This window comes from Pseudorasbora parva, chromosome 5 (assembly GCF_024679245.1).
Source record: "Pseudorasbora parva isolate DD20220531a chromosome 5, ASM2467924v1, whole genome shotgun sequence".
Taxonomy (NCBI): Eukaryota; Metazoa; Chordata; class Actinopteri; order Cypriniformes; family Gobionidae; genus Pseudorasbora; species Pseudorasbora parva.
In genome coordinates this window covers 52278429-52292309 of record NC_090176.1, presented here as the reverse complement: position 1 = coordinate 52292309, position 13881 = coordinate 52278429, and the positions used below count along the sequence as shown (strand labels likewise).

Below are 13881 nucleotides of genomic sequence, written 5' to 3'. Positions count from 1 at the left end.
TGCCCTGCACGCTTAATAAGCAAGTCTTTTTTAATATAGCGCTAGATTATTGTAATGCTCTACTGGGTGGTTGCCCTGATTGCTTAATAAACAAACCTTTATTAATATAGCGCTAGATTATTGTAATGCTCTACTGGGTGGTTACCCTGCTCGCTTAATAAGCAAACCTTTATTAATATAGCGCTAGATTATTGTAATGCTCTACTGGGTGGTTGCCCTGCACGCTTAATAAGCAAACCTTTATTAATATAGCGCTAGATTATTGTAATGCTCTACTGGGTGGTTGCCCTGATTGCTTAATAAACAAACCTTTATTAATATAGCGCTAGATTATTGTAATGCTCTACTGGGTGGTTGCCCTGCTCGCTTAATAAACAAACCTTTATTAATATAGCGCTAGATTATTGTAATGCTCTACTGGGTGGTTGCCCTGCTCGCTTAATAAACAAACCTTTATTAATATAGCGCTAGATTATTGTAATGCTCTACTGGGTGGTTGCCCTGCTGGCTTAATAAACAAACCTTTATTAATATAGCGCTAGATTATTGTAACGCTCTACTGGGTGGTTGCCCTGCTGGCTTAATAAACAAACCTTTATTAATATAGCGCTAGATTATTGTAACGCTCTACTGGGTGGTTGCCCTGCTCGCTTAATAAACAAACCTTTATTAATATAGCGCTAGATTATTGTAATGCTCTACTGGGTGGTTGCCCTGCTCGCTTAATAAACAAACCTTTATTAATATAGCGCTAGATTATTGTAATGCTCTACTGGGTGGTTGCCCTGCTTGCTTAATAAACAAACCTTTATTAATATAGCGCTAGATTATTGTAATGCTCTACTGGGTGGTTGCCCTGCTCGCTTAATAAACAAACCTTTATTAATATAGCGCTAGATTATTGTAATGCTCTACTGGGTGGTTGCCCTGCTCGCTTAATAAACAAACCTTTATTAATATAGCGCTAGATTATTGTAATGCTCTACTGGGTGGTTGCCCTGCTTGCTTAATAAACAAACCTTTATTAATATAGCGCTAGATTATTGTAATGCTCTACTGGGTGGTTGCCCTGCTCACTTAATAAACAAACCTTTATTAATATAGCGCTAGATTATTGTAATGCTCTACTGGGTGGTTGCCCTGCTCGCTTAATAAACAAACCTTTATTAATATAGCGCTAGATTATTGTAATGCTCTACTGGGTGGTTGCCCTGCTCACTTAATAAACAAACCTTTATTAATATAGCGCTAGATTATTGTAATGCTCTACTGGGTGGTTGCCCTGCACGCTTAATAAGCAAACCTTTATTAATATAGCGCTAGATTATTGTAATGCTCTACTGGGTGGTTGCCCTGCTTGCTTAATAAACAAACCTTCATTAATATAGCGCTAGATTATTGTAACGCTCTACTGGGTGGTTGCCCTGCTTGCTTAATAAACAAACCTTTATTAATATAGCGCTAGATTATTGTAATGCTCTACTGGGTGGTTGCCCTGCTCACTTAATAAACAAACCTTTATTAATATAGCGCTAGATTATTGTAATGCTCTACTGGGTGGTTGCCCTGCTTGCTTAATAAACAAACCTTTATTAATATAGCGCTAGATTATTGTAATGCTCTACTGGGTGGTTGCCCTGCTTGCTTAATAAACAAACCTTTATTAATATAGCGCTAGATTATTGTAATGCTCTACTGGGTGGTTGCCCTGCTCACTTAATAAACAAACCTTTATTAATATAGCGCTAGATTATTGTAATGCTCTACTGGGTGGTTGCTCTGCTCGCTTAATAAGCAAACCTTTATTAATATAGCGCTAGATTATTGTAATGCTCTACTGGGTGGTTGCCCTGCTTGCTTAATAAACAAACCTTTATTAATATAGCGCTAGATTATTGTAATGCTCTACTGGGTGGTTGCCCTGCTCACTTAATAAACAAACCTTTATTAATATAGCGCTAGATTATTGTAATGCTCTACTGGGTGGTTGCCCTGCTGGCTTAATAAACAAACCTTTATTAATATAGCTCTAGATTATTATAATGCTCTACTGGGTGGTTGCCCTGCTTGCTTAATAAACAAACCTTTATTAATATAGCGCTAGATTATTGTAATGCTCTACTGGGTGGTTGCCCTGCTTGCTTAATAAACAAACCTTTATAAATATAGCTCTAGATTATTGTAATGCTCTACTGGGTGGTTGCCCTGCTCGCTTAATAAACAAACCTTTATTAATATAGCGCTAGATTATTGTAATGCTCTACTGGGTGGTTGCCCTGCTCGCTTAATAAACAAACCTTTATTAATATAGCGCTAGATTATTGTAATGCTCTACTGGGTGGTTGCCCTGCTCGCTTAATAAACAAACCTTTATTAATATAGCTCTAGATTATTGTAATGCTCTACTGGGTGGTTGCCCTGCTCGCTTAATAAACAAACCTTTATTAATATAGCGCTAGATTATTGTAATGCTCTACTGGGTGGTTGCCCTGCTTGCTTAATAAACAAACCTTTATTAATATAGCTCTAGATTATTATAATGCTCTACTGGGTGGTTGCCCTGCTCGCTTAATAAACAAACCTTTATAAATATAGCTCTAGATTATTGTAATGCTCTACTGGGTGGTTGCCCTGCTCGCTTAATAAACAAACCTTTATTAATATAGCGCTAGATTATTGTAATGCTCTACTGGGTGGTTGCCCTGCTCACTTAATAAACAAACCTTTATTAATATAGCGCTAGATTATTGTAATGCTCTACTGGGTGGTTGCCCTGCTTGCTTAATAAACAAACCTTTATTAATATAGCGCTAGATTATTGTAATGCTCTACTGGGTGGTTGCCCTGCTCACTTAATAAACAAACCTTTATTAATATAGCGCTAGATTATTGTAATGCTCTACTGGGTGGTTGCCCTGCTCACTTAATAAACAAACCTTTATTAATATAGCGCTAGATTATTGTAATGCTCTACTGGGTGGTTGCCCTGCTCACTTAATAAACAAACCTTTATTAATATAGCGCTAGATTATTGTAATGCTCTACTGGGTGGTTGCCCTGCTCACTTAATAAACAAACCTTTATTAATATAGCGCTAGATTATTGTAATGCTCTACTGGGTGGTTGCCCTGCTTGCTTAATAAACAAACCTTTATTAATATAGCGCTAGATTATTGTAATGCTCTACTGGGTGGTTGCCCTGCTCACTTAATAAACAAACCTTTATTAATATAGCGCTAGATTATTGTAATGCTCTACTGGGTGGTTGCCCTGCTGGCTTAATAAACAAACCTTTATTAATATAGCTCTAGATTATTATAATGCTCTACTGGGTGGTTGCCCTGCTCACTTAATAAACAAACCTTTATTAATATAGCGCTAGATTATTGTAATGCTCTACTGGGTGGTTGCCCTGCTCACTTAATAAACAAACCTTTATTAATATAGCGCTAGATTATTGTAATGCTCTACTGGGTGGTTGCCCTGCTGGCTTAATAAACAAACCTTTATTAATATAGCGCTAGATTATTGTAATGCTCTACTGGGTGGTTGCCCTGCTTGCTTAATAAACAAACCTTTATAAATATAGCTCTAGATTATTGTAATGCTCTACTGGGTGGTTGCCCTGCTGGCTTAATAAACAAACCTTTATTAATATAGCTCTAGATTATTATAATGCTCTACTGGGTGGTTGCCCTGCTCACTTAATAAACAAACCTTTATTAATATAGCGCTAGATTATTGTAATGCTCTACTGGGTGGTTGCCCTGCTTGCTTAATAAACAAACCTTTATTAATATAGCGCTAGATTATTGTAATGCTCTACTGGGTGGTTGCCCTGCTCACTTAATAAACAAACCTTTATTAATATAGCGCTAGATTATTGTAATGCTCTACTGGGTGGTTGCCCTGCTGGCTTAATAAACAAACCTTTATTAATATAGCGCTAGATTATTGTAATGCTCTACTGGGTGGTTGCCCTGCACGCTTAATAAACAAACCTTTATTAATATAGCGCTAGATTATTGTAATGCTCTACTGGGTGGTTGCCCTGCTCGCTTAATAAACAAACCTTTATTAATATAGCGCTAGATTATTGTAATGCTCTACTGGGTGGTTGCCCTGCTCGCTTAGTAAACAAACCTTTATTAATATAGCGCTAGATTATTGTAATGCTCTACTGGGTGGTTGCCCTGCTCGCTTAATAAACAAACCTTTATTAATATAGCGCTAGATTATTGTAATGCTCTACTGGGTGGTTGCCCTGCTCGCTTAATAAACAAACTCCAGCTGGTCCAAAATGCAGCAGCTTGAGTTCTTACTAGAACCAGGAAGTATGATCATATTAGTCCAGTTCTGTCAACACTGCACTGGCTCCCTATTAAACATCGCATACATTTTAAAATCTTGCTTATTACTTACAAAGCACTAAATGGTTTAGCTCCAGTACTTAAGCGAGCTCTTAACGCATTATACTCCATCACGTCTATTGCGGTCTCAAAACTCTGGCCAGTTGATCATACCTAGAATATCTAAATCAACTGCAGGCGGTCGATCCTTTTCCTATTTAGCTCCTAAACTGTGGAATAGTCTTCCTAGCATTGTTCGGGAAGCAGACACACTCTGTCAGTTTAAATCTAGACTAAAAACACATCTCTTTACTATGGCATACACATAGAACATTTTTAACTTTCATTATTCAAATCAATTGACTGATTGTTAGGCTGCATTAACTAGGTCAGCCGGAACCGGGAACACTTCCCATAACACCTGATGTACTCGCTACATCATAAAAAGAGTGGCATCTACGCTAATGTTAGTCTCTCTGTTTATCCCGGATCTGGGCCCTGTCCGGATCGGGTGGTGGACCTGCCTGGACATGACCAGCTCATCCTGGAGTGTCTGCTGAGCCGTATCAAATGCTGTCTCCTCCGAATTTGCCTCACTGGCACGTCATGCTCAAAACCCGTCTTCGGCGCAATAATTCCGATCTTTCATGTGTTCATACTCTTGTGTAATCGACGCCCCATCCTAAATAAACCCGTCTCTTCCGTGATACCCTGAAATTTTGAATATTCCGATCTAATATGATTTCTGACCTGTAAGGTTGCCAGAATAATAATCTTACATGGTGTGTTAATAGGCCAGAGGAGAACTGGCATCCCGTTTATTTTTCTCCATCATGCCCTGATGGAGTTTTGGTTCCTTGCCACTGTCGCCTTTGGCTTGGCTTGCTCAGTTGGGGACACTAAAAATATGATTAAAGTTATTCAACTTATTATACAAATAAAATGTCTGAATTAGGTCTTATTTAATTCTATAAACTATAATACTGATCTGCCAACATTGTCACTATATGATAAATTAAAATAAGCTGATAACATCACTGTTTTCTCCAGAACGACTGTACAGCGAAATCTAATTCTGCTGCAGTATTATCCTGTTTGACACTGAAGCTGCTTTGACACAATCGTGATTGTAAAAGCGCTATATAAATAAAGTTGATTGATTGATTGATGGCTATTTTCGCAGGCGCTATGTAAGCGAGTTATTCAAAAATGCTTTTTTATGAATCGACTTCATTTTGTTGACATTGTCTCAAGATGAACTGGTTACATTTTTGTGCAAATCGGATAAACTGTCTAGAGAAGTTTTTTTGGTGGGAAAAATGGCAATACTGATGACGTATAGGGTTTAATCGAATCGCCTTGGAATGAGAGGGAAAATTTCTTTCTAGCCCTTACAGTTCTATAGTTATTAAAAGTTAGTGCACATTTGGACAGTTGGTGGCGCTAGAGGGACTGAGTTAGCGATGCCACATTTGGTATGTTGTCAGTTCAGACTGTCCTGTTTGCCAAATTTTACAACTTTCCCGCAACCGGTTTTATGAGCTGCCATACACTCCAATGGTGGAATAATAAGAAATCTAACGATTTCAATAGGATTTTCAATGGCCCCAAAATATTTGATCATTTTAATTTGCTATATATGCACAAATAAAATAATACAATACCTAATATATGAACTTATATGAAAACATTTTAAATATGAAAATGACAGAATTCCTTGAATATGGTGATGCAAATGAACCAATACATTTTCACAAAAAAAAAAAGTCATTTGAATCGATTCATTGAATCAGACAGTTTGAACTGAATCACAGAGTCGCCGATTCACAAGAATCATGAAAAATAACTGTTTTCAACACTGATAATAATCAGAATATTCAAAAAGACTGATTAGTGAAGGATCACGTGACACTGAAGAGCAATAATGATGATGATCACAGTAATAAATCACACTATACACTGCACAAAATGCTCTTCTTACTCAGTATTTTTGTCTTGTTTCTAGTCTAAATATCTAACAATTCTTAAATCAAGATGCATTTACTAGATCAGTTAAACGACATAAGATATTTTTTCTTGTTTTGTCAAAAATAAAATAAAAATGAAGTGAGTTTTTGCTTAATCAGCTCTGCAGCACATTTTTAATTTAGGAGCGCCCTACCCACATACATTGGAGTAAATTGATAAAAATGGTCTCATTTTACAGAAAAGACAAAATTTTAACACAGAGGTGGAATATTGCATATATTCTATTGTATATATTCACAATTTTATGATAAACATATAGAAGAAATAAATATTTTCATTTATTTTTAATTAATTTGTTATTAAAATATCTATATTTTTATTTTCAGTTTGGTGTACAACCTTTCTGGGAGTTTCTGTTGATTCTCTAAATTGGCACTTAACAGGGGAAAAAATGATTTTCTTAATATCTCCTTTCAAAAAAAAAGTTATTGAGATTTATCTGTCCTAAGTGTCTAATAACTCCTGCTCATCTGCACTGACATAAACTGGCCACTAGGAAATCGAAAAGAAGGCTCCGCCTCTTCAACTTTGTAAAGGGAGATCTCGCGCTCTGATTGGTCTAGAAGCATGATCGACATGTCTATAACGAGCTGAGATTCTCAGCTTTTTTGTCATATGATGCAATATGTGATGACGTCATCAAAAACATGGTGGCTAACATCGACAATCAAAACTAAGGATAATAAGAGTATTTGTCTGCATCACATGTTTTGATCTGGACATCAGTGACATATTAGTGTCGTTTGGCCATGCTTGCTCACAGACATGTGAAAAGAGTCTCATTTTGAAGCAAACAACCTAAGGAATAAGCTGATATAGGGTTTGAGGCAAGTAGCTTTACAACGAGTTTGTGATCCGAACAGGAATATGACTCATGTGTTTGCTTGTTCAAAGGAGTCATTTCCATCTTTGTGATTCTTTTGATAATAAAGTTACTGTAAATCATTGGATTGGACGAACTGCTCAGCGATATTCCTGAGGCCGATAACTTTCATTTGATATATGAGTTGTCTATTTTAGATGTGTTTGTGTGATAAAACAGGCAAAATGATCTGCCAATGGGGTGAGAAAAATAATCTTATTTCGATTGAAATCTTGTTTCTGTCCCAAACAGAAATAAGATTATTTAATAATAATAATGTAATGATGATGATGATCACAGGAATAAATCACACTTTACTATATATTCACATAGAGAACAGATGATTTACACTGGAGGAATATTACACATTTATGATGGGATAAATGAGCAGAAGAGACAAAAACACTAACCCAAATGTTGCGATCCAAACTTTTGATTAAATCGGATTCATCCGTCAGTGAAAATCATTGTAGAAAACGTCTTGATTATTATTTTTAGGATTGATATTTGAGGTTAGAGGAGTGACATACGTGTTATTTACAGGTTTCAGGACGACACCGATGACCAAACTCTGTCCAATGACTCTCTGCCAAACTCCATCGACCTTCAGAAGAGCTTCGGCACATTCAGTCTGCATCCTTTCATCCAAAACATCACACTCTTCCTCTCCAGCATCTTCATCTTCATCCCACAGGGACACAAGCCCTTCCTACGGCACAGTCACACACAAACTGGGTCTAATATTACAGTGTGGTTCGGACGAGTTACTTAGCTAAATAAAGTTAAATTAGACAGAATTATAAGAGTAGCAGGAAAAATTATAGGATTAAAGCAAAAATCAGTATCTCAGTTATACCAAACTGCTGTTCAGAGAAAAGCTTTGATTATAACAAGAGACACACACACACCCCTTGAATCGTGTTTATGAATTACTACCATCACGTCGTCATTATAACGTGCCAAAAGCAATATATAAACAAACGTTCGTACCAAATGCAATAAGTCTTTTGAATAAGAGGTAAGAAATGTGAAGATTGTAATTTTGTCATTGTGGATGTATTGTATTGTTAGATGTATTTATTGGTTGATTGTGTGGCGAGTACGAAAAGTACAACTAACTAACTAACTAACTAACTAACTAACTAACTAACTAACTAACTAACTAACTAACTAAACTAACTAAACTAACTAACTAACTAACTAACTAACTAACTAACTAACTAAAACATGGCCAGCACTTTTTAAAGAGGAATAAATAATAAAGGGGTGTGGCCTGATTGAGTTGGCTAGTGTGTTGAGAAAAGTACAACTAACTAACTAAACTAACTAACTAACTAACTAACTAACTAACTAACTAACTAACTAACTAACTAACTAACTAACTAACTAACTAACTAACTAACTAACTAACTAACTAACTAACTAACTAAAACATGGCCAGCACTTTTTAAAGAGGAATAAATAATAAAGGGGTGTGGCCTGATTGAGTTGGCTAGTGTGTTGAGAAAAGTACAACTAACTAACTAAACTAACTAACTAAACTAACTAACTAACTAACTAACTAACTAACTAACTAACTAACTAACTAACTAACTAACTAACTAACTAAAACATGGCCAGCACTTTTTAAAGAGGAATAAATAATAAAGGGGTGTGGCCTGATTGAGTTGGCTAGTGTGTTGAGAAAAGTACAACTAACTAACTAAACTAACTAACTAACTAACTAACTAACTAACTAACTAACTAACTAACTAACTAACTAACTAACTAACTAACTAACTAACTAACTAACTAAAACATGGCCAGCACTTTTTAAAGAGGAATAAATAATAAAGGGGTGTGGCCTGATTGAGTTGGCTAGTGTGTTGAGACAGGCGGTTATGGGAAGGGGCGGGACATTTCCCAAACACCAATCACAGCACACTGCTCCAGCCGACCAATCAGAGCACAGTGTGCTTTACAATAGGCGGGGCTTTATAGAGACAGGAACTATACTGCAAAAAATGCTCTTCTTACTCAGTCATTTTGTCTTGTTTCCAGTCTAAATATCTAACAATTCTATAAAATTACTATAAAATCAAAGCCATGTGTCTAACCAAGATGTGTTCTAAATTTGTAGTTGATATCACAAAAATTAAAGTTCCCATGAGATTTTGTTTAGGTGCAGTACCAAAAATATGTCATCTACATTCCATTGATTGTATTTTTGATGCATTTTCCTGTTAATTTTTGTCCAAATATCACTGCCAACACAAAACAGTCCCCAAATATGGAACCTTGAGACTCTGACCTTTCCGACGATATTTGTTTTGTCAAGATTAGAAAAGATTTTGATTATAAAGTAGTTAAAATAAATGTTGTAATATAAAACATGACCCCGCCCATTAGGGGGAGGAGCCTGCTAGAAGAAATTTGACCACCGTGTCCATGGTATCGCAACGTCCGATTTCAACACGATGAATTTTGAGTTCGTAAGCTCTCGAATTTATGATGATTACTAAAATATAGGATATGCAAAAAAAGAGTGCCAAGCGTCCCACCTGTGGGAACTCACTTCATTTTGATATTTTTCCCCAGAAAACAAGCACAAATATATTATGTCATTTTACTGATCTAGTAAATGAATCTTGATTTAAGAATATTTGGACTGGAAACAAGAAAAAAATACTAAATAAGAAGAGCATTTTGTGCAGTGTAAAGAGAGCATTACTGACAGACTGGGAAAAGAGGAGCCGCAACAATGCAGACTATGAGGAATAATTAACATTAGCTGCTCTAGAAGAGCCAGAAAACAACAGCAAAACATTAAGATATTACTATGAAAGTAGTAGAACCTGTTCTGGAGGGAATATCACATGTTCTCGTCCGGATACCAGGTCGGTCAAGGCCAATAATGACTGCAGTGTGAGTCTGTCTTTGCCCTCCGCGTCTCTCTGAAGGTCTTCGAGGAAGTTCAGGCCGCTCTACAAACCAATAACAACAGCAGAGAAGAAGACGGACTATTAATTGAAAGGAATATTCCATGTTCACCTGCAGCCACTGAAAATAAACATGGCTCCCGTGAAAATAAGTCCAACAAATCCAAATCACGGGCATAGGTGGCGCTGGTTCGAAACTTCTCATGGCTCCTTCAGGGCATCGTGCCGAAGACTAATCCCGAGTTTCATAACAATACGCTAATGCGTTCATAAAATACAGCATTTTACTACAAAATTCAAAATGGCCGAAACCCAAAATGGCCGATATAGTAAAAATTGGAAATCACTAGACTCAGCATGCTACCCCGAATCTAACAAGACCACTTTTTATAATTTTTAGGCAAACTGTTCAGAAGTTACACCCAAAAATAGGCATTTTTCGTATCTCTGGACCAGTAGGTGGCGCTGCACTGAGACGCTGCATGTAGCCTCAGGTCATGCTTGTGATGACGTACCAAATTTGGTCAGAATACGCCTAAGCGCCTAAGATACAATCTTACGGCTATTTTCGAAAGCGAACGTAAAATTCGTTCGCAAATCGGATAAACCGTCTAGGAGGAGTTTTTAAAAAAGTAGGTTTTTGGTGGGAACATTTTGCAGGAAAATTGGCTCTATCAAAGCCTATATTTTTTGGAGATTGTATGAAATACTTGTTTTATTTCAGCTAGTTACCATTGAAACATTTAAAAACAAATAGAAATTACAAAAACAACAAAATTACTAAAACTTTAATATAAATAAATATAATATTTAATCAAATATAAAAATTAAAATATTTTAATATTTTGATTAAAAAAAACTATGGTAACTACACAATGGTCTCATTTTAATGCCCCCTTGCTGCTGATTGGACACGCCCCCTTACTGCTGATTGGACACGCCTACTTTCTGCTGATTGGCTAAACTGCTGATTGCTCAATTTTCAACAGCGTTTCTCAGAAATCGCTCACTTTCTCTAATATAAACAGACACAACTTAGGATCTTAAAAATGTATGAATAGATGTTTTTAAACTAACATTAGGATTAATAAATCCTGTAGAAGTATTGACACCTTAATTTAAAGCATTAACAAAACTATTAATACAAATTATGATTCTAAAATAACACTTTTTTTATCTAATGGGTAAAATTAGGAGAATTTTGCACAAATAATAAAAACACAAAAATAACCGGTTTAGCCTTGATTTTTCATTTTTGGTTGAAATGTTGTTCTAATATCTCCATTTTAGATGAATTAGGAGTTAGGATGACCTTAAACGGTTCCGTCAGGAGCTTCATAAGTGGAACCGTCCACCATTTTATGGATTTTGTTCATTAATTTGGCTTCAATTTGATTAACTAAATAGCCTATACACTCTAAAAAATGCTGGGTTAAAAACAACCCAAGCTGGGTTGGAAATGGACAAACCAAGAACTGGGTTTAGTGTCACTAATCACTCTCATATTAGGATTTGATGCTCAACAAACATTTATGATTATTATCAGGGTTGAAAACAGTTTTGTTGCTCATGATCATGCGGCTTCATTTTTGCGGAAACCACCATACCATACAAACATCTGTGGTCAAATTAAAAAAGAGAGAAATTAATACTTTTGTTGATCAGACATAGCCTACATTAAATTGATCACAAGTGATATTTTTAATATTACAAAAGATAATTTATTTAATAAATGCTATCCATTGAACCTTCTCATCAAAGAATTCTGAAAAATAAACTGTATCATGGTTTCCACAACATTTTTAAGCAGCACAACTGTTTTCAACACAGATAATAATCATAAATGTTTCTTGATTATGAAATCCTCAGATGAGAGTGATTAGTGAAGGATCATGTGACACTGAAGACTGGAGTAATGATGATAAACTCAGCTTTGATCACAGGAATAAATCACACTTTACTATAATCACATAGAAAAAGGCTGCTTTCATTTGTAATGGTATTTCACAATATTACTGTTTTAACTGTATTTTGGATTAAATAAATGCAGCTTTGATGAGCAGAAGATAAACATTTACAAAGCTGTCAGTTAGCACTGCATTATTCATATGATATAGGCCTACTTTATAGTCAATAAATAGCCTACATTGAGATGGCTTGAAAAACACACATAAAGCATATATATTGTCGCAATCGTCTGATTGTCGTCGTGACGTTTCATCATCATAACGATTGTTTTCCTTCAGCTGCAGCTCCAGTGACAAAGTTTCTACGAATCCGCTTTTGGACTTTCTGTGAGAGCGCCCTCCTCATATTTAGATACGAATAAAATGACAGGTCATGCATAGATTATGTTTTGTCTCTGAATTTAAATCTTGATGTATTTATCATGTATTCATATATTGATTGTGACCTCAAGAAGCGCGCAATCGAGGTAGAGAAAGCTCTCTTTAGCGTCCCTGTTAACTTGCCAATAGTGTTTCGCATGTCTAGTCACAGAACTGTAGACCCACCCACCCCTCCCCACCCCACAAAAAAAAAAAAAAACTCTTCGGTTCTACGCGATTCACTTAAATGACCCAATTGACCAAGAAAACGCAGATTGTCGCCGAAAAGCGACAAGTTTGCAGGTATGATATATAAGCTTTATTGCACAAAGGCTTCTTTAGAGAGGAGTGAAGAGTTGTGTGTAGATTCCCATTGAGATTACCTGCAGTCTGGACTCTAAAGCTTGAAGCGTGAGAAGGAAGTTCTCCTGTGCCGTGTCAGATGGGTTCAGGACTTCACCATCGGATCGCCCGCACTGCAAAACATTCATAGTTTAAACTAAGAGCAAGTATTTTAATAGAATGCATGTAATAGAAACAGGGATTGCACGTCTGTCCTGTTCATAGACAACAGTAAGCAATGCAAACGAATCTAATATATCATATATATATATATAAATTAATATTAATAATTAATAATTAATATTTTTCATCATTTTTAACCCTCTGGGCCTTTTGGAATAGGATGACTCTTGATGAGTTTTGTAGCATTAGCTATGTGAACACACACATAAATCACAGATATGTTAATGTTTCAGGAGTAAAGCCACACATGAGGCTCCTTCAAGGTCAAAAATGTCCGACATAGGAAATTAATGCAAAATACTCAAGAATCTTTTGGTGGTACAAACTACAAATAAGCCATTGTGCAAGAGTACAAAACACACACACACACGTTTGTTTTTGTGAAATGTGGGGACATTCCATAGGCATAAGGGTTTTTATACTGTACAAACTGCATTTTCTATCCCCTAAACCTACCCATCACACACACACACACACACACACACACACACACACACACACACACACACACACACACACAGTGAGAGGTGAAGATGAAACCGCTGACGCACTGAATAGGTGATGCCGCACAGGTCGGTGAGCAGGAAGACACACACACACACACACACACACACACACACACACACACTCACACACACACACACACACACACACACACACACACGCAGTGAGAGGTGAAGATGAAACCGCTGACGGACTAAATAGGTGATGCCGCACAGGTCGGTGAGCAGGAAGACACACACACACACACACACACACACACACAGTGAGAGGTGAAGATGAAACCGCTGACGGACTGAATAGGTGATGCCGCACAGGTCGGTGAGCAGGAAGACACACACACACACACACACACACAGTGAGAGGTGAAG

The 13881-nt window shown here is 36.6% G+C and overlaps 1 protein-coding gene across 3 annotated transcripts in view; it reads right to left on the bottom strand.

Moving 5' to 3' along the window:
* The window catches only part of fancb (FA complementation group B), a 36782-nt gene that overhangs the window by 15556 nt on the left and 7345 nt on the right, over nucleotides 1–13881 (bottom strand). For all 3 annotated transcript variants that reach the window (XM_067444689.1, XM_067444687.1, XM_067444688.1), the window contains exons 4-6: nucleotides 12868–12960; nucleotides 10074–10202; nucleotides 7770–7948 (exon numbers count right to left, since the gene is read on the bottom strand). In XM_067444689.1, coding sequence (XP_067300790.1) covers nucleotides 7770–7948; nucleotides 10074–10202; nucleotides 12868–12960 — 401 coding nt within the window. The remainder of the gene's footprint in view (nucleotides 1–7769; nucleotides 7949–10073; nucleotides 10203–12867; nucleotides 12961–13881) is intronic.